The sequence below is a fragment of the Delphinus delphis genome, chromosome 8 (genome assembly GCF_949987515.2).
Source record: "Delphinus delphis chromosome 8, mDelDel1.2, whole genome shotgun sequence".
NCBI classification, from domain to species: Eukaryota; Metazoa; Chordata; class Mammalia; order Artiodactyla; family Delphinidae; genus Delphinus; species Delphinus delphis.
The window spans coordinates 57,692,540-57,713,522 of NC_082690.1; the positions used below are offsets into that span (position 1 = coordinate 57,692,540).

Here is a 20,983-nt window from a genome sequence, read left to right on the forward strand (position 1 = left end):
AACACTGATAAATATTTATGAGGAGGAGAAAAACCCAGAACTCCTAGGGGAGGTGGGGGAGGGATGTGCTAGGCTCTTATTTGCCAACCAAGCTCAGACCCATCAGTGGTCCCTTGGGCCCCAAAAGTAAGGGGGGAGGAGTGATGGGGGGGCTACAGAGGCAGCACAGAGCCACCACCCCACTCCCCTCTGGGAGGACCTGCTGTCGCTGGGACACTGTGGGCCTCACCCCGCCTTGCCCTGGATGCCTGCTGGACCTCCTGCCCCTCCAGCATTTGGGCTGTCTGCATCGCTCGCAGCGCATGCAGGTCTGCTCTGTTGCTCTGTGTCTGCTCCATCTCTCTGTGTGACTGTCTCTCTCTCCCTCTCTTGTTTGTTTGTTTTATCATCTCTCATTCCATCCTTTATTGTCACATCTCCAGAGCCAGCATCCCCCTCCCTTCCCTCCCTCCCTCCCCTCCCTCCTCCAATACCTTCTCTGCCTCTGGGTCTCCGTCTCTACCTTTCTTCTCTCCCTCCCAACATTGCTCTGAGCGGTTCTGGGGCTGGATGATGGGGGATAGGTGAGGGGCCTCAGGCTCCCAGACCAGCTGCAGGGAGACAGCAGGAAGAGCTGCTGGGGCCCAGGGTGTGCTCTGGGAGGCAGAGGGAGCACTTTACGGGAGTCAGGGACCATGCCTCTGCCCGACCCCACATCCGTGCTCTGCTGTGTGGCCGTGGGCACATTCCCTCCCTTCCTGGCCTCAGTTCCTCAGTTGATTCCTTCACTAATTCATTCATTCACCCTCTCAACTAATATTTATTAAGTGCTGGCTGCCTACCATTCATTAACACAGGTTTATTAAACACCTACTAGATGTGCCGTTCTAGGTGCTTGGGACGCATCAGTAGACGAGAGGGACAAAGATCCCTGCCCTTAGCAGAGTAGACAGGCATAAATGTAATCTGAGAGTCAGTTATGTAGTGGGTTAGGAAGTGGTGAGTGCTGTGGAAAACGGGAAAGTACAGTGAGAGGATGTGGAACACTGGGTAGGCACAGGGTGAAGCGTCATCGTATAAAGCGCGGGGCTGGGCAAGTGTATCTGTGTGGGGAGAACGTCCCAGGGAAGGGACTGTTGAGGCAGGGACCACCCTGGTGTGTTGGAGGAAAGGCCAGCAGGCTTGCGGCTGGAGGATGGGGGAGAGTAGGGGGAGGTGAAGCTGGGAGGTAAAGGGGGAGGGCAAACCACACACACAAGGCCGTGCCTCTGCGTGAGCTGGGAGGACTTTGAGCAAATGAGCGGCCAGGTCTGACCTATCTTAGAAGACTCCCTCCGCCTGCTGGGTGAGGAACAGACTGAGGGGGCTGTCGAGGGAGCCCAGGGGACCTATAAAGGCAAGCATGGCGTCTCAGGTGGGGATGGCAGTGGAAGAGAGTGAGATCTGATCATGCCAGGCACTGTTACGGCTCCCAGCGCTTGGTCAGTGCCTGCAAGTCACTCCAGACCCCTTGTTCTGGTCCTGCCGAGGGACGGCCTGCAGGAACCTTCCCCTGGGCGGGATATGCTAACCTGGCCTTCCCGCTCTTTCTCTCCCCAGGGTGTTCAAGAAGGCGAGCCCCAATGGAAAGGTGAGTCTGTAGCAGCCGCACCCTGTCTCCTCTCTGTCCTCAAACTCTCATCCCCTCTTCCGGCATCTTTACTGCCGCGAAGGACCTGCACACCCTGTCTGAGGGAGAGACACAGCCCTGTCCTTAGGAGCCCTCGACTACAAGGAGAGGGGCCCTGTCAGCAAACTTGCCGTCTCAAGGGGGCAGGACGACTCTCCTGGACTTTAGGGAACCCCTGCCCTGGTGTGGCCCATCACGGAGAAGCTGCACTGTGAGTGCAATAATTAGAGCAAGTGCCAAGGGCCTCAGGGGTGGTGAGTCCTCCGGCATGAGCGGCCCCTGGAGCCTCTCTACTGAACCCTGTTATCCGGGGCAGCTCCCAGTGCCTGCCCTGTTCTCTTTCTTAATACGGCCCCAGGCTCCATCCTGCTTTCCTCTCAGTTCAGCACATATTACTGACATCATTCCATGTCAGGTATAGGCTGAGCCAGTGGGAATCAGGGTAGGGTGTACTGAGATAAATAAGGCACAGCCCGTGCCCCTCAGGGCCAGGTGCGGGAGGTTGACACAGAAACTGGTAATTTCAATATAAAGTGGTAAGTATAGCTGCAGACCCAGCCTGGGTGGTCAGGGATGGCTTCTGTGGGGAAAGATGCATTCCCAGGCAAGGCAGGGTGGAAAAGGGCATGCAAGGTGTGAACATAAGTTGTAGGGAGTCTGGGTGCCAAGAGGGAGGCAGAGGGAGCGGGAGCTGAGAGGGGGAGGTGGCCAGGCTTAGGAGCTCGGACTCCTGGCCTGGGCTGGCAGATAGCACCATGTGCACCCACGTGTCCCTTCTAAGCCCACAGCAGACATCACCAATCACCCACGTCTCCCTTCTGAGCCCGAGGCAGACATCACCAATCACTGTTCACCCTTTCCTGCTGAGCCCATATTCCATCTTGGATTCTTCTCAACCCAGGGCCCCAGGCAGCCCTTACCAATCAATCAGAGTTGGCATTTGGAATGAAACTCATTTGTCATTTTTACCTCTGGGCACTGAGGAACCATCAGAGGGTTTTCAGACCAGACTACCATGGTTAGATTTGCATTTTAGGATGACCAGTGTGGCTGAGGAGGGGAGAAAGGTCCAAAGTAGGGGAGGCTCCAGGCAGCAGACCGTCAAGGGGCTGGTGTGTAGTTCAGCCAAGGCTGGCTGTGAGGATGGAGAAATCTGGTGGAGGGAGACTCGTCAGTGTTTAGGGATTGGGGAGGAGTAGGAAGCATCCAGGATGACACTCTGGATTCTAGCTCTGGAGTTCTTCCCTGAAGACTGTTTAATGAGTGGGGCACTCACTGCCTCGGAAAACAAATCCTTCGAGTGGATCAGTGCAGGCTGCACAGAGGCCGGGAGCAGTGAAGGGCACAGAGCTCAGTGTTCAGAGCACCCTCTCGGCGCTGCTGGCCCTGCTCTGGGTCCCCCCGTCCTTTCAGAGCTGCACCCAGCACCCCCTCCCAGCAGACTCCTTTGCTGCCGCCTCTCCACCCTCAGTGGTGCTTGGCAGGAAGATCCCTGCAGGCCTCAGTGTCCTCATCTGCAAAATGGGAACAATGACAACTTCTTCACAGGGCTTTGGGATGAACGGGTGCTTTAAAAATTATACGAGGGCTTGTTAGTATTAGGACTGGGGCTCAGGTCCAAGTCCAGTTAGGATTTTGATGAGGGCTAGGGTTGGGTCCAGGGGTTTCAGGGGCAGCTCCCAGGGTTTCCTCCAGGGCGGGGACCCACAGCTGCTAACACCCTCTGTGCCTCTCCTCCCCAGCTCACCGTCTACCTGGGAAAGCGGGACTTTGTGGACCACATCGACCTCGTGGACCCCGTGGGTGAGTCCCTGGAGGCCAGAGAGGGAGGGGAGGGGGGAGGCAGGGCTGGCCTGGCTCCTTCCAGAGAAGAGCGTGTTGAAGCTGCCCAGGAATAGCCTTCAGGTCTCCAGAGTGGCCACGTGCGTTCAGTCAGCAAAAGCTTACTAAGCAGCTACTCTCCTCTTCAACTGAGGGACCTGTGAGAGGAAATTGTGGGAAGGATTGAGGTAAGAAGCAGGGCCAGTGCCTGATGACACCAGGAGGATGACAACAGCCACCACTTATCGTGAGCCTTATTATTACCCAACACCGAGGGTAACTGCTCCTATTATCATCCCTGCTTTACCGAGGAGAACGAGGCACAGGGAGGTTAAGTGACTTCCTCCAGGTCACAGAGCGAGTAGATCGAGGAGCCTGGATTCAAACAAACCCAGGCAGTCTGGCTTCGCAGAACCTTTGTTCTGCTCCCTCCTAATGGCAAAGGGTGGGAGGTGACAGGAAAACCTAGGGGCTTGTGAAATGGAGGCTGTCCTCGCTGACGTGGGGTTCTTACCGGAGGTTGGGCTGTGGCTGAAGGCCCCTCGCAAGGACTTTTTCTTGTTCAGGGCTTCTCAACCTCAGCACTCTTGCCGTTTCGGATTGGATCATTCTTTGCTGGCGGGGGCCATCCTCTCTGCTGAAGGGGGCTTAGCAGCATTCCTGGTCTCTACCCTTTAGACACCAGCAGTCCCCCCATCCCAGGACGACAATCAAAAGTGTTGTTAGACCTTGCGAATATCCCCTTGTGGGGCAGAATCGCCCCCAGTTAGGATTCTAAGAACCAAAGCTCTCCTTAAAGAACCTCAGTCTCATTGCTTCTTCCCACAACTGTTTGAGGGAGGGAGGCCCAGGATGACCCCTATTTTACAAACGTGGACGAGGCCCAGAGAGGTTAAATGATTAAAGAGGGACGTGAACAAACCCGAGTGAGGCCAAAGAAGGTGACGGTTTGGGAGGATGGGCCCTGGAAACTGCATGAGGCCAAGTCCAGGTGAAGAAAGTAGGATGTGTTGCTGGGGGAAAAATTCACAGAGAACGTGGCCTGTCATCACATCCCTGCGGGCTTTGCTGGGGCCAAGGGGACAGGAGTGACTTGTGGTTCCAGAGCCCAGGTGGGAGCAGAGGGAGCAGAGTGGCAGGTTTCAGCTCGCTGAGAGGAAGGCCTTTGTGACGTTACGGAAGGAGACCTGGGGAGTCCCTGGGGTCCCTGAGCAGGCTGTGGGCTGCAGAGTCCAGCTCTATTCCAGGCCCCTCCCTTCCTGGCCTGGAGCACTATGACCCCACCCCACTTCTTCTCCCCAGCCCTGTCTGGTGTCCTCTGAAGCTCACTGCCCTCTCTGCCATTTCCATCTCCTCCCTGAACTTGGAGGCAGGGAGCAAGCATCCCTGTGTTCGCCTGTGGCCTGCTCCAAGGCAAAGTTTCCTACAGGCTGTCTGAGGCCAGGGCTGTTCACACCCCTTGGCCTTTAAGGATAGCAGCGGGGTCACGGGGACTGGGGAGAGGGACACGAGGGATCTGGCTCCCCTAACACACACAGGCACCCTGAGAACTGTTTGACAAGTGATCATAGGGCACCTGCTTCATGCCAGGCCCTGCAGATCCCAGAGAGTGCTGGGGCGTCGTCCAGAGTTGCTCAAATGACCCACAGTGAGAAAATCTTTTTCCCTCACAACGTTGAGCTGATTGTGTCTTCCCGATGTTTAACTCTACCCCTGGTTACCCTGCAAACTCAGGGGCAAGACCGAGCCCCCTGACCTCACAGACAGGACGTTTAAGGTCAGGCCTGGCCCTCCTTCCTCCTATGCCTCCGGGGTCTGCTCTCCCAAGCCTCAGAGCCATGCTCTTCCCACTGCCCACCTTGGGCTGTCCCTTGGTCACCTAAATGATGACCTTTACTTGCCCTTAAGACCTGGTTCCCCCTCCCCCTCCCCCAGGGAGCCTTCCCTGACACCCCTGGTTCGGGGAATGCCCTTGCTGGGATGTCCTCTGCATTGAGTTTCCACTCAGCCCCTGGTGCCCAGGCCCAGAGGAAAGCCCACGGTAAAAGGAGGGAAGATGAACGTCAGGCTCTGGGCACGGGGTGGGCACCCCCTGACCAGTCGTCCCTTGGACCTGCCCAGCACTGGGAGAAGACCAGGAACCCTCCGGGCACTCACTTCCTAATGTGGCCTCTGAGGGGTCAGCTCTGGGGGTCAGTGTGGGGTGAGGGGGGCTGTGGGTTAGACTGGGGAGGGCAGGTGACGGGGTGACCCCTGAGCCAGTCTTTTTGGCCTCCTGGGGGGTCTGGGCAGAGAAAACATCCTTCGTCTTCAGCTGGACTCTGTACTCCCAAGACCAGGCCTCGGGACATTCTCCATGGTGTCACACGTGTCAGGCACTGTCTAACACTTTACACATACTGACTCATCTCGTCCTCACAGGAGCCCTATGACGTAGGTACTACAGCATCTGTTAATCCCAAATCCCAAAGCTGTGCAAGCCCCAAACTGTTCATGAGTTTGACACAAAATTCCATCAGTGGCAAACCTGACCTGAACTGATGGGAGGCCACCGATACCTTAGGGACCCTCTTGGTGAAAATATTTGCGTCTCCCTGCAGAGGTATCAATGACTGACAAGGGGTGCCGCCCCAGAGCTGGCAGAAGACATTAGACAACCTGTGGAAGATGGACCATATGGTGTTCCTACAATTCAAACCTTCTGAATTCCAGAGTATACCTGATACTGGGGTTTTGGACCCATCTTCTTATTCTGACTAACAGATGAAGAAACAGAAGTTAAATAATCTGCCCAAAGTTGTGAGCTGGGTCTGTCAGGCCAGCCTGGGTGGGTGCGTAAGGGGGGACATGGTGGTACCATCGACCAGGCGCTGGCCTCCCCATTTCGCTCATGATGCTTTTGGACAGAAAAATGGTTGAGTTTAAATTGAACTTGGTGTTTGGGGCTCAGAAGTTGAAATGGTCAAGTCTACTCACCCTCTGTCCTTCCTCCAGATGGTGTGGTCCTGGTGGATCCTGAGTATCTCAAGGAGAGGAGAGGTGAGCTGTGGCCCTTACCCCCAGCCTGTCAAGGGGCCTCCTTTTCCTCCATGACCTCCAGCCGAGGGCCTTCCTGACTCGCAGGCAGAATGTCAGCAGTAAGAGAGGCAACAAGCCTGTCCCTGCCCCTCCCTGCTGGTACTTCCCTCGACAGCTCCAGTCAACGTCAGAGCAGGTGCCTTGGCCTCCCCCGGCCTGGGGCGGCCCTGCCCGCGCCCATTTTGGGAGAACCTTCTAATGCCCTGAGCCCTTTTACATCAATCCATCATGACTGTTGCAAGGCTGGGGATGCAAACAGAGCAGGAGTTAGGGTCTCATTGTACAGAAGAGAAGATTGATTCCTGGGGAGGTCAAGGAACTGTCTAAGGTCAGGAGGACAGGAGGCGGGGCGGGGGGTGAGTGGGACAAGACTCTGAGCCTTCCGGACACCACCCAGCACTTGTTTCCCCTCCCACTACTCTTTCCCACTGTGCTCCTTCCCAGCCCCTATCAACCCTGTCAGACCCTCTCCACAGATGCCCTGGGCTGCAGTGGGGGTGGAGAAGAACAGAACCGATCCAGCAGTCAGCCCCACTTCCTCCCAGGGGCCAGGCACCTGACACCCCATCCCAAGGGCAGCGCAGCCCTCCCCGCAGGAGCTCTGGGACAGACCTGTGCCTCCAGTGGGGCCAGTCCCAGGGCTGCGGCTCACGCTCTGGGGGGGGGGGGATGTTTGCTGCCCTCCCAGGCCCCTCCTTAGTGCCCCCTGCTCCCACAGTCTATGTGACACTGACCTGCGCCTTCCGCTACGGCCGGGAGGACCTGGATGTCCTGGGCCTGACCTTTCGCAAGGACCTGTTTGTGGCCAACGTGCAGTCCTTCCCGCCAGCCCCTGAGGACAAGAAACCCCTGACTCGGCTGCAGGAGCGCCTCATCAAGAAGCTGGGCGAGCACGCCTACCCTTTCACCTTTGAGGTCAGGGACTGCCAGCCCCTGGGGCCCCATTCCAGAAACATCACGTCTAGCAAGCCCTCTGGGCAGGCATATGGGGGCAGCTGGGGCAGCAGCGCCGTGCCACCCAGTTTCCCAGTGTACGCTGGGACCAGGGCATTGGCACTTACGTTGCCTGGTAAGTGTCTCTGGCCACTGCCAGGGGCATCACCCTTACCTCTGCGCTACTCCCCAGACCCTCCTGAGTCCGGGTCATTGGTGGGAGAAAGGGGGGTCGAGGGGGGCTGCTGCAGAGAAAGAAGGAGCCCTTTCTGGCCCCTGGGTCACCGCAAGGCTGTCTCCTCCCTCAGACCGGCTGCCCACTAGCCCTGCTTCAACCCAGCTCACAAACGAGGATGGCAAGTAGTGGATTTCCCTGCTCGGCCATCTTTCCACTCCAAGACCCCAAGATTCTGGATTTTCAAATTAACTGTTTCTCAGACTCTGATTCTGTGATTCAGTGAAATCCCCCGGCTTTCTGTGAGGGTCAGAGAAGGGGAGAGGATGCAGAGCCATCCTCTCTGTCATAGATGTGTTAGCTTCTTGTGCCTGCTCTAAGGAATCATCGCAAACCTGGTAGTAATTAAACCTGCTACTTAAAACACGAATGTGTTATCTTACGTTCTGGAGGTCCGAAATCAAAATCAGGTCTCACGGGGCTAAAATCAGGTGTCAGCAGGGCTGCCTTCTTTCTGGAGGCTCCAGGAGGGAAACTGTTTCCTTGTCTTCTCCTGCTTCTGGAAACCACTCACACTCTTTGGTCCCTAGCCTGCCCCTCCTCCATCTTCAAAGCCAGCAATGGCTGGTCCAGTCTTTCTCGAATCCCATCACTCTGACGCTGTCTTTTCTGCTTCCTGCTTTCACTGTTAAGGACCCTGTGATAAGGCCCATCTGGTTAATCCAGGGTAATCTCCCCATCTCAGGATCCTTAAGTGAATCACACTGTAGAGTTCCTTTTGCCATTTAAGGTAACATTATCACAGGTTTTGGAGATGGGGATGTGGACATCTTTGGGGGGCCATTATTCTGCCTACCACAGTGGACATCGTGGAAAGACCTTTTCACCTCTTGTTCTGTGGGGACTGTGCTGGGTTAAACCCTTAGATAAAGAAAAACACTGAAATCCTTGGCGTAACTGAAGGGGCTCTGGTCTAACATGGGGCGTGGCTTGGCATGGTCTGATGGGGGAAACATGGTCTGTCCCCTGAATTCCCTAGTCTGATGGGAGGGACATGGCCTGTCCTCAGGGTCCCCTGGTCTGATGAATGTGTGTATGGGTGCCTGGGGTGGGAGACACAGAGGTCAGTTGTGAATGTGACAGGTCTGTCCGTCCTCTTAACAGATCGCTCCGAACCTCCCATGTTCTGTGACGTTGCAGCCGGGGCCTGAAGACACAGGGAAGGTGGGTCACCTGCAAGGGAGCATCTCTCTGGGTCCAGGACACTGTGTCTCCAGTTCCCTGGCTTTCTCTCTGGGGAGGGTGCTGGAACCCTCCGTGTAGAAGCCTCCTTGCCTCTAGGCCAGGCTGATCCCACCTCAGATAAGCAGTCTTCAGACAGGGCAGCAGATACGGTATCACTCAGTTATGTGCCCAGGGTCACTCTTGCTGGCCTCGGTGTCGTCTGCAGAATGTTCTCTGGAAAACCAGCTGGCCTCACAACCTTGTGCGGAGGTGCCGTCATCACTGTTTCACAGGTGGGGAAACTGATGCTCAGAGAGGAGTGACACCATGAGTGGCCCAGGCCTCAGATCTCTGAGCCCGTTTCCTCATCTGCGAAATGGAGGTGGTAGGATGTGCCTCGTCGTGCGGTCTAGAGGGTGGAGTGAGACGCTACAGGGACACGCCCAGTGCAGGGTCTGTGCACCGGAGGTCAGGGGGAGCTCTCTAAACAGGGCTGCAGAGGTGCCTGTTGTTGTTTCTGGGCGGCTGCCTCGCTGAGTGATGAGGACAGCCCCCCAGACAGGCAGGAGTCTGGGGAGGAGCCCGGTCAGGGAGCAGCTCTGCGGGAAGGTCGGATGGGGGAGGCAGCCCCGCGGCTGGCTGAGCGCAGGGCTCCGAGTCAGACGAGGGGGGTCAGGCTGTGGGAACGTGGTGGTCCCATCCAGCGGCCTTGTTACATGAGAGGGTGGGCAGGCTGTGCTCACGGGAGCCGGTCCTCTCCAAGGCTCTGCGGTCAGTGACCCCTCCCCACAGGCCTGCGGTGTGGACTATGAAGTGAAAGCCTTCTGCGCCGAGAACCTGGAGGAGAAGATCCACAAGCGGTGAGAAGGGCGCAGCTTCCGCCTGCCTGGGCGTGGGCTGCCTGCTGGCAGGGGTAGGGAGACAGGATGGGCAAAGTCCGAAGAAGACAGAAGTCACAATGCCTGGAAGTGTGCGAGGAGGGGCCTCACATTCCAGCCTTGGGAACTCTGCAAAGGGCACTCGGGAAGGCTTGCAGGTTGTGAGGGCTTCCTGGGGGAGGTGGCTCCGTTGCCTTGGCTCAGGCCTCAGCGCTTTTTCCTTTGCACCACTGTACCCGCTTCCCTTATCTCCCTGCCTCTAATCTCTTCCTCTCCAGACGGCGTGTCCTTTAATTTTGTTTTGGAAAAAAAACGAAAAACGAAAATCAGATTGTTTTAAACAGTGAACAAGATGTTTCCCGCCAGCTTGGACCCCCATCTCCCAGTTCTCCTGGGAGGCCATCAGCAGGAGGTTGTGGCGGCGGGTTAGGGGGGTGTCAATGGAGGCTTCTAAGCAAGGCAGGGAAGGGGAGAACGTGAACCCACCCAGGGCAGAGGGAGGAGGTCAGCCGTATGTCAGAGAGGGGAAACCTTTTCCTGGAGAGACACAGCCCTGGGCAGACAGAGAGCCCAAGCTAGCAGCCAGAAATTGCTGGCCCTGACTTCTGGGGTGAGCTGCCCAGCCCCGCGCTCACACCTGCCCCTCCTGGGGTCGGGCTCTGCTCTGGCTCCCGGCGAGGCTGGCCTCAGCCCCCAGCTCTGATGCACTCTGCTTCCCGAGGGCGCTGCAGCCTCTTAGGGAGCGGGCTGAGTTTGCCACCTAGTGGTCGCAGGATGCATTGCACATCTCTAACTCCAGCCTGGCAGCTTACGTGTGTGTGGAGATGGGATCCTTCTCCCTTGCTTCTCTGTCCCCCTTTTCTTCTTAAGCCCTGAGATCAGAAGAAAGGAAGGGAGTTGTAGGTTGTGGTAGGTGGCCTAACCAGAGCAGGGAAGAGGAGGCAGCATTGAGAGCCAGCACCTACCACCAATGGGACATTTTAAGTCCACGCTGGAGTTACTAATAATGATATAGCAACTATCACTTATCAAGAGCTTATTAGACACCAGACACAGTTCAAAGTGACGGACATGTATGAACTAATTCAGTCCTCACAGCAACCCTAAGAAGTGGGTCCTGCTGTTGTCACCATTTTACGGATGAGGAGACTGAGGCACGGAGGTTAATTTACTCAAGGTCATATAGTTAGTATGGGGAGAGCTAGGACTTTAGCCCCGGCTATCCAGCTCAGGGAATGGAGGTGGCTTAGCTGAGAAAGAGGGATGCCAGGATACCTAGCACACCTGACAGGAGACTGCCTGACTGAGTCCCATCCCCTCACCAAATCTTCGTGTCCTTGTTTCCTCCCTGAGCCCATCACCTGCATTGAGCCCCATCCCATCTCTGGGCCTCCATCCTCTCACTGAGTCTTTATCCTCTTTACTCCCCCTGCCTGAATCCACACCTCCTCACTGAACTCCTTCACCTCTCTGAGCCCCGTTTCTTCATGGGCCCCTTGCTCCCTGTGTATATTTTTATTTAATAGATACTTAGCAGGTATTTATTATATAGCAGCAGGCACTGTCATAAATACTGAGAATACAGTAGTGAACAATGTAGACAAAAACTTCTGTCCTTAAAGAACTCACACTATTAGGTGACATAAGAGATGCAGGAAGTGAAACAACGGTCCCTTTCTTAGCGTCCCGCTGGCTACCAGCGCACAGATCCACATGAAGTGCTGCCGTGGGACGGTTTGGCCTCTGATGTGGTGGGAGGGAGTTCAGACCAGGAGAAGATCAGAGTGGGCGGATCTCGGGAGTTTCCTGGTCGAGCAGGTGTTTGGCTGGGCCTTGAGGAAGGAAGCAAATGAGGGCAGAAGCTGGAAGAGAGTGTTATAGGCTGGGACCCAGTATAAGCAGAGCTTTAGAAATAGGACTAGATAGACCATCGAGAATGATAGTGAAGAAGTGGAGGAGGCTGGGGACAAGATGGAGGAGGTTGGAGTGGGACCAGATGGTGACAAGGCCCTATGCCAAACTCTGCAGTTTGGACTGGAGTCCGAGGTCATGGGAACCATGGCAGTCTCTTCAGCAAGAGAAGGATGTGAGGGTAGCAAGGAAAGAGGATGGAGGCACGTGACTCTGGTCATCCTTTGCTCTACCCATCTCCACTAGGAATTCTGTGCGCCTGATCATCCGGAAGGTGCAATACGCCCCGGAGAGGCCCGGCCCGCAGCCCACAGCCGAGACCACCAGGCAGTTCCTCATGTCGGATAAGCCCTTGCATCTGGAGGCCTCCCTGGATAAGGAGGTAGGAGGCTCGGGCTTGGCCGGGGGTGGGGGCCGCTCCCCCAGGGCTGGAGCCTCAGATCCCAGCTCTCTCATGCCCTCCGGGCCTCCTCGGCTGGGAGCTTCTGGGATCACAGGGCTCAGGGAATCTGAGACCTCCGTTGGAGGATTTGGAGAAGCCTCTTGGGGACTAAAGGCGTGGCAGAGGTGGGGCATGAGCTCGAAGTGTGCGATTGACTTCAGAAGTCAGCGTACCTCCTGAAGGGTCCTGGGTCCTGGCCATCTCCCTGCACCCCTGTCCCCCTTTAAAGTGTGAGCACCTCCTCTCCCTTTGGGGGGGCAGCTGAAGGCAAGTGCTTGGGCCAAGATGCAAGTTGAGGCTCTTCAATGAGGATTCAGAGCAGGTTCCCTCAGTGAGTGCATCAGCCCTTCCCCACCTTTCTCCTGCTTCTTCCAGACCCTCCTGGGTCTAAATTCCAGGCAGCCAGAGCCGGCAGGGACTTGATATATCACCTACTCCAGTCCCTCCATTGTACAGAGGGGGAAACTGAGGCTTAGATAACCTGTTCAAGGTCACACCACTCTCACCCTCATTACCGTTATTATTACTGTTATCGTTACTTCTGGTGGCCAACCCCGGAGTGGAACACAGGAGTATCACCTTCTAACTTAATTATCTTTCAAGGTCCCACAAAGGAACTTAAGTTTAACATGCCCAGTGGCATAAGTGGGAAGTGGCTGATGAACTTGGGGCCAATGTCAGAGTGGCCAAGGCCTGGGGAACCCCAGGAGATGTGTGTGGGGCCTCTTCTCCCTCCCCATCATCTAAAGCTTTGGAGGCTTCCCATCCATCCCTCTCCCTTCTTACACCTCCCAGATCTACTACCACGGAGAACCCATCAGTGTCAACGTCCACGTCACCAACAACACCAACAAGACAGTGAAGAAGATTAAGATCTCGGGTACTCGGGCAGAGGGCCGGCCCAGGGGGTGGCAAGGGGACTCCTCCCAGGGGTTGGGGTAGCTGAAGGCTCTCCCCTCACTAACAGCCTTGTACATAACTACCGGCCCACAGAGAAGCCCAAGGCCTGCTAAGCCAAAGGGCAAGGCTTTTGAGGCTGGTAACACAGGCTGCTTATTGGCGGGGTAATGAGTTTACTGTTGAAGCCCCCTCTTCTCTTAGGTTCCCTGGGTTCTGGCCAGGGCTGTCTTTCAGGGGGAGATTTTTGTTTATGGAAGGAGTGGGCATGTTTGAGCTGCCATGTAGAGGATGGGTCCATCTCCTGCAGAAGCTTCTGGTGGACTGGCTGTTGTCTGGGGCTGAACATCCCCAACTCGGGGAGCCTGGGACCCCTGGCTCACCCCACATTGTTTCCCTCTTCCTCCCCAGTGCGCCAGTATGCAGACATCTGCCTTTTCAACACAGCGCAGTACAAGTGCCCCGTGGCCATGGAAGAGGCCGAGTAAGTGAGCGCAAGGCCAGCTTTGGGCATGTGGGATCCGGTGGGGAAAAGAGAAGCCCTAGGTCTGGTCACAGGTCCAGGTGGCTCTTCTCCACCTGGCAGAGGGCCTGGCCTCAGATTTCCTTGCCGCTCAGTGTAAATGACCCTGAACAGCCTTTTAGAAACCATCCACTTGGTTTAGCTATAAGGAAATGCATGCTACAGTCAGGGGAAAGACCCACTAAAACTAGAATGACAAAATAAGAGCTAGTGAATCTTAAGAGGACCGGGGTTATGGAGGGAAGAGAATAATTGCACTGTACTGGAAACCTAGATCGCACAAAGCCCTCTGAGTTGGGGTTGCTGCTGACCCCAGTCCGTAGGGAAGGAAATGCGGCCAGAGAGGTGACCTGCTCAGCCTCACAGGGCTGGCCGGCGGCAGAGCTGGGGCTCTTCTGACTCTGAGGCTTGCTACACCCCAGCTCGCTCATTGTTGAGAAGGGGGATGGTGGATGGAGCAAAAGCAGGTCAAGACTGAACAATCCAAACACCTTACACGTGATGGATGGAGATGAGATACAGCAAATAAGGTCTTCATTGTAGAACCCAGGGGGTGGGTATATGGGTGTTCACTGCACAATTCTTTCAGTTTTCCTGTATGTTTGAAATTCTTTCATAATGATGTGTTAGGGAAAGAAAAAGTCCATGCTGTCTCCACTAAAAAATTATCCTAGCCAAACAGCACAGGGCCGAGCAGTACCTTGAATCTTTAAAACCTTGCACCTGCTTACGAACCAAGAATGAAGTTGTTGGATCACCCCAGAGTCATTGCTCTTTGCATGTGGAGCAGAGATGTGCCCCTTTTGGGTGGCAGGGGTCTCCCTGCCAGAGCTGGGCCTGGCCCACGTGGCCCCTTCGTGGCGGAGGGGGACTTGGAGCAGGGCCGGGCTCTGTGACCTGGCTGGGCTGGGGTTGGCTCTGGGGGGCACCTCCACATCGGTCCCCCTTCTTCCCAGTGACACAGTGGCGCCCAGCTCGACATTCTGCAAGGTCTACACGCTGACCCCCTTCCTGGCCAACAACCGAGAGAAGCGGGGCCTCGCCCTGGACGGGAAGCTCAAACATGAGGACACGAACCTGGCCTCCAGCACCCTGTGAGGACCTACCCTCCCTAGTCCCAGGCTCTTGGATGTCCCCCCTCCCCTGGCTCCCCTACCCTTCCCCAAAACGGGTCCACACCCACCTTGGTCCCACCAGTGCCAGCGTGGGCTCAGGCTACCCTCTCCCCAAGCGTTGTCCAGGGCCTGTCCTCATGAGCTTGAACTGCCAGAGAAGCTGTCCCCCAATCCCACCCTTATCCAAGGGTGCCCCAGAGAGCAAGATGGACCACTCGACCAGCCTCTCGAAGTCAGTGCTGCGCTCTGCTGGCTTGCCTAGGGGAGGGCAACCTGGAAAGGCTTCGTGCAAGAGGCAGGAGCTTCTGACGTCATGTCTTCTGTTGGATAGAGTGTGACCCTGAGGCAGAGCAAGGCTGGAAGGAAGTGGCTTCTGGGAGGGTCCTAGCAGGAGAGGGTGACTCAGGACAGGCCTGGGGAGTCTGGAGATTTGAGGGTGGTGAGCTGGGCTAAACCACACGTGGGGGTGTCCCCGGAGGGCGGAGATCCCAGGGCCATAACATAGGGTCACTCCTGTCCCACGGTCACCACTGACTCCCTGAGGCCACCCTCCACTAGTGGAGACCTGGGGGTGTGGGGACCCGTCTTGCCCTGCCCGCTGAGGTCTGGCCCTTCCTGGGGGTTTGACCCACCTCTGCAGCACCGCTGCCCGCCACTCCAGCCCAAACGCTGTCTCACCCGCCCCTTCATATGCTACCATCTCCCCTTGGAGCGTTTGCTGTCTTCTTCCCTGGCTCAAATCCTACCTGCTTTCGAGACCTAATTAAAGCATCACTTCCTGCAGGGTCTTCCCTGGTACCCACTCCCCTCCTCTCCCCCGCCAACTGCCCTCTCCTCTCTGGCTCAGGAGTGAGACAAAGGGAATCCACGTGAGAGCAGGAAGAGCCGCTCCGCACAGCACTGCTGGGACTCAGGCCCCTGGAGGGAAGCAGGGGTTCAAAGCCAGACTCGGAAGCCAGGGCTCTGAGTTCCCGCTCCCTGAGAGCAGACCTCGCCTTTCTCACGCACTGGGCTCTGCCTGTAGCTGGTGGCTGAGTGGCCAGGAAAGGGGCCGATGGCTGCTGCCCACACCGCACCCCATCCTGCCGGGTCTTGCCCACCAGCAAGCACTGTGAACCGACTTCCCCGTGTCGCCTTGCAGGTTGAGGGAAGGAGCCAACCGGGAGATTCTGGGCATCATTGTTTCCTACAAAGTGAAGGTGAAGCTGGTGGTGTCTCGGGGAGGGTAAGTGCTACAGCCCAGCCCAGACCCAGACCCCGAAGTACAGCGGGGAGGTCCCTGATGGCCACACCCGCTGCCCCATTCTGCCTGTTTGCTGGACCTTTTAGCTGAATCCTGTTCCTTCCCCTTTCCCTCTTCTACTTCTGAGGCCTTTGGCCCCTCTCTTGCCCCTCCCCTCTTTCTCTCCTCCCCCCTTCTCCTCTTCTTCCTCTTTTTCCTCTTCCTCTTCCCCATCGCTAGTCTGGGCACGTGGGAAGTGGGGGGCAGCTTCCTCAGAGTCTGTGCTGTGGGGTCTACAAGGGTGCCATGTCCGTCATCATGTCTCAGGGCACAGCACCCACCCCAACTCATACCCAGGCTGATCTGCTGGGGAAATGGCTCAAGGAGCTCAGAATTCCAGAGTTGGATTGGGGATGCTCCGACTCTCCCATTTTACAGATGGGGAAACAGAGGCCCAGACAATTCCTCACACATTTCCTGAAATCTCCTCCCTTAATCTCAGGTCACGGGCTGGCTGCTGGGGTCATGGCGGTAGACCAAACGTACTCCCTTACCTGGAGCATTGTCTGGTGGAAGCTCAGAGAGAACTCCCACTTTTCTCCATATGTTGGGCCCACATGTTGTTATAAACCTAGAATTAGGATTTCTATTTTGTCAGAGGGATTTTTTTTAATTCATAAATTTCTATGAAAAGATTGGAAAGCTAATAGCATTAGACATCGAGTCTCCTTTATTCTTAGAATAATGCCTCGTGCAGGTGACAGTGTGTAATACGGACCATATATTATAGGACATCTCAGAATCACAAATCTCAAATCCCGTGTCCTTGCAGGACCCACAGTCTGCCTCAGGCTCCTTCTTGAGGAACCCTTGGGGAATCCTAAAGTGCTTCCTTCTGCCATTGGATAGCCCCAGCCTCCCCAGGGCAGGCAGCACAGGGGTTAACTTTTATGTCTCCTTTACAGATAATGACCCTGGGGCTCCCCTCGCAGGGAGTTTGGCTTAGCCGGGCCTGGGTTCCAGTTCCCCACGCAGGGCTCACACCTCCGTATGTCCCTGAACGAGCAGTTACAACTGGGGTGGGTAGAGTGTGTCCCAGGACCTAATCTACCCCAAAGGGGAACAGAGGTGGTAAATGAACGTGCTTTCTGTTTTCTTCCTCTCTGAACTCTCTCCTGACCACTTCTCCCGCCTCCTCTGACCCACCCACAGCCTGTTGGGAGATCTTGCATCCAGGTAAAGTCCCTTCCTTCAACCTGATCAACTCACCTGCCTGAAGGGCCCAGAGACCATTGTCCTGATTGTCCAGAATCACGGGCACTGGGTTGGAAGGAATCTTAGCGGTCGCTTTTGATTGCCAGGCTCAGGCCTGTGCCGGGACTAGGACCCTCTCCAGAGGGACTGGGGAGGTGCAGTTTCTCCTTTCAAACCTCGCCCTGCTCTTCCACCCTACCCAAGTGACAAGGACCTTTGCAGACAGCAAAGTTGGCTCCATTTATCTGGGGAGTGGCCCCCAATCAGTCTGTTTTACAGGATGTTTTGGAGAAATGCAGGCTTTGTGGCTTTCAAACTTCTACACTAATGAGAACTACCTGCTGGCTGAGTGTCGTCAGGGAGAGGTCCTGAGATCTGCCTTTGTAGACAAGGCTTCCTGGAGCCAACTGGATCCACGTGCATTCCAAAAATACCTGTGCCCCAAACTCAGTGCTTTGCTTCCTCCTGTCACAAGATGCCACTATTGCTCATCCAAGAAAACTGAGTCCATTTGGAGAGGTGAAATTCAGTGTAATTCAGTAAGAATTTCCTGAACCCATACTTGAGCCCAGCCTTGTGAGGGGGACTGAGCTCCCAGAGAGGAATCAGATACACCCCCTGCCCTTGACTGCTCATAGCCTGGTGGAAGGTTAAGGTCCAGATTCTTCCATCTGTATTCTGGATGGCTTTAGTGAAGGTTGGCAGTCAGTCTTCCACCAGCTTCCATTCTGATAGCTCACTTTTCCAAGTGAACCTGGAGAAGCAATCCCCTTTGGAAGCAAAAAGCAAAAAGCAAAAAAAACAAAAACAAAAAAGCCAAATTGTTTCAATAGCCTTATGAAACCCCCATGTTCCTGTTGAGGGGAAGTAATAATTCTGGCAGGCACAAGCTTCACAGTTTAACCAAGCCTTTTACCTACGTCACCTCCTGGAAGTGGCTCTAGAAGGTAGGTATAGTTAGCCCCGTTTTCCAGATAAGCTCAGTGAGACTTAAAGATGTGAAGTGTTGGGGCGTCCCTGGTGGCGCAGTGGTTGAGAGTCCGCCTGCCGATGCAGGGGACATGGGTTTGTGCCCCGGTCCGGGAAGATCCCACATGCCGCGGAGCGGCTGGGCCCGTGAGCCATGGCCACTGAGCCTGCGAGTCCGGAGCCTGTGCTCCGCAACGGGAGAGGCCACAACAGTGAGAGGCCCACGTACCAAAAAAAAAAAAACGATGTGAAGTGTTCCTCAGTGAGTGGTGGGGCTGGTGGAACAGCCCTTTCTGGTTGCGTAGTTTATACCCCTGACCCCTCCATCCCCTGCCCCATCCTCCTCTCAACCGGCCCCTGGCAGCAAAGTCAGTAAGATGATGTGCCTGTAGGCGCTCACAGTTGACAGGGCCTTGTAGGGTGATACCACCTAAGTGGAGTGGAGGAGCTTTCAGGGCTGCTTTTGTCTGGAATGGAGAAAGAGGGTGGGTGGAATCACCTTCTCAATTCTGAGATGTTATCACACAGGGTTAAGGGTGTGAATTAGGGAGTCAGAATCCTCAGTCTGTAACTTTCTTTTTTTTTTTTTTAAATTTCTTTCTTTCTTTAATTAATTAATTTAATTTTTGGCTGCGTTGGGTCTTTGTTGCTGCGTGCGGGCTTTTCTCTAGTTGCGGCGAATGAGGGCCACTCTTCATTGCGGTGCGCAGGCTTCTCATTGGCTGGCTTCTCTTGTTGCAGAGCACGGGCTCTAGGCGCGCGGGCTTCAGTAGTTGTGGCACTCGGGCTCAGTAGTTGTGGCTCACGGGCTCTAGAGCACAGGCTCAGTAGTTGTGGCGCACGGGCTTAGTTGTTCCGCGGCATGTGGGATCTTCCCAGACCAGGGCTTGAACCGTGTCCCCTGCATTGGCAGGTGGATTCTTAACCACTGTGCCACCAGGGAAGCCCTGTCACTTTCTTTTAAGAGCTGTACGGCCTTGGATATGCTGCGTTTTCTCCTTGGTCTCAATTTCCCAGCCTGTACATTGTTGTTGTGAAGGTTAAATGAGTGACTCTAGACTACTCCTTGGCGGAATGCCCTGGCAGTCCAGTGGTTAGGACTCTGGACTTCCACTGCAGGGAGCACAGGTTTGATCCCTGGTCAAGGAACTAAGATCCTGCAAGCTGAGCAGCAAGGCGGAAAAAAAAAAAAAGTAGACTCCTCCTTGGCACAGAGTCAGTACCATGTGAGTGTCTGCTCTTGTTATTATTCTGTCCATCAGGGCTAAGGGGAGAGAAGGCCCAGTCAGAAACGTTAGCCAGTAGCAGCACCACTCCCATCCTTCCATCCCCACACAGCTTCAAGGCTCTGTGCACAATGTAGACGGTGCTGGGGCCTGGGTCCCATCTAGCTTGAATTTGATTAAGCCGACCTCAGCAGTGCCTCATCTAGATTGCAGGGGGCTAGGGCCACCTGAGCACTTTCACAGGAGCCCCCTGGAGATGTTGGGAGATAAGACAGAGTGAGGGTGGGAGGAGTTCCAACCAGGAAGTTGGGAAGGGCAGTGTCAGGGGAGGCTGGGCTGGCTGTGGCCATTTGAGGCCAGCAGGGACTCAGGGCACCTCTGGAGCCACTCAGCGAGCAAGATGCACACTCACTGCCCTGGGCAACCCTTTTCCCACCCCTGTGCCTCCTCCCAGCTCGTGGGAATCCAGGGATCCTTCTCAGGAAAGGGGAAGTTTCCATGTTTTTTGGAGCCAGGAGAAGAAATCTCCCAGTTCAACTCCCAGATAGACTGATGCTCAGAGAGTGGTGGAACTGGGTCTTGGGGCCAGATTTCCTGCCTCTTGGCCCACAGCTACCATAAAACCCTCCCCAGTCCTCAAAGTGACAGGGCATTGACACTCACAGCCTGGGACTGGATTCAAGGCTCAACTGGTCTGGGTCTCTTTCAGTGACGTGGCTGTGGAGCTGCCCTTCACCCTAATGCACCCCAAGCCCAAAGAGGAACCCCCGCATCGGGAAGGTGAGCAGAATCTGTGGGTCACTGGGATGGGGTATCCCTATCACCCCACCCACCTCTGGGTCAGCCTTCAGCCCAGGGTCACGCCCTTTCCCCAGCTCACGGGATCTTTTGTGAGGCCCACACTCCTATTTGCATCTGACTCCTCAGGAGATAGAGAGGTCTGGCTCTGTTCTCTCTGGGCTGGGGGTGGTGGTGGGAGCTGCACAGGCCATGCTTGGAGCCCTTGTCTGGCATCCAGGCATAGCAGAAGGGGCTGCATGGATAAGATGATCCCTGGACACACCATCCCCATAATTTTTCCAAGTGATACCGGATTAAACCTAAGACTGTTTCGGTTGAAAGAAACATTGTAGTATGTACCACAAAGAAAGAAAAGTGTTCCCACAATTAAACTTTGAAATGCCATTGATTGTAAACATACCCCAAGTTCAGAGATGTGAAAATGTGAATAAATGGTTGTATTAGAGTTAGTGACAGTCTTGCATGCGACAAATGAATCTAAGTCGTGCTGGAGAAGTGCCAAAAGGAGCAGGGTCCGGAGATTCTTCTGTTCTCCTGGGCCTGCTGTGGGCCTCCCTGGCCCTCCCTGGACCCTCCTCCCTGCATTTAAGGTTATTGGAGGTGTTACCAAGACCAGGGACCAGCCCCCCCTTCTCCACTCCCCTTCCTCCTTTCCCTCCCCATCTTAGCTTAGTTGTCCCAGGGTGGGGACCTGTGCCCACCTGCCCACTTGCCCACTCACCAATAACCCATGGGCGCTCGTCTGCCCTGTGTTTAGTTCCAGAGAACGAGGCTCCAGTAGATACCAATCTCATAGAACTTGACACCACGTAAGCCAAACCCTGCCTGCAGACATATGGGGGGGCGGGCCTTGGGAGGTGGGCGGG

The 20,983-nt window shown here is 55.5% G+C and overlaps 1 protein-coding gene across 5 annotated transcripts in view; it reads left to right on the forward strand.

Moving 5' to 3' along the window:
- Positions 1-20,983, forward strand: part of ARRB1 (arrestin beta 1) — a 74,077-nt gene that overhangs the window by 49,916 nt on the left and 3,178 nt on the right. For 4 of the 5 annotated variants that reach the window (XM_060018264.1, XM_060018265.1, XM_060018261.1 and 1 more), the window contains exons 2-15: positions 1,579-1,609; positions 3,391-3,451; positions 6,464-6,508; positions 7,266-7,462; positions 8,820-8,879; positions 9,672-9,739; positions 11,915-12,050; positions 12,906-12,990; positions 13,419-13,491; positions 14,487-14,624; positions 15,787-15,870; positions 17,080-17,103; positions 20,026-20,096; positions 20,875-20,926. In XM_060018264.1, coding sequence (XP_059874247.1) covers positions 1,579-1,609; positions 3,391-3,451; positions 6,464-6,508; positions 7,266-7,462; positions 8,820-8,879; positions 9,672-9,739; positions 11,915-12,050; positions 12,906-12,990; positions 13,419-13,491; positions 14,487-14,624; positions 15,787-15,870; positions 17,080-17,103; positions 20,026-20,096; positions 20,875-20,926 — 1,125 coding nt within the window. The remainder of the gene's footprint in view (positions 1-1,578; positions 1,610-3,390; positions 3,452-6,463; positions 6,509-7,265; positions 7,463-8,819; positions 8,880-9,671; positions 9,740-11,914; positions 12,051-12,905; positions 12,991-13,418; positions 13,492-14,486; positions 14,625-15,786; positions 15,871-17,079; positions 17,104-20,025; positions 20,097-20,874; positions 20,927-20,983) is intronic. The other variant, XM_060018263.1, reaches the window with a different exon arrangement.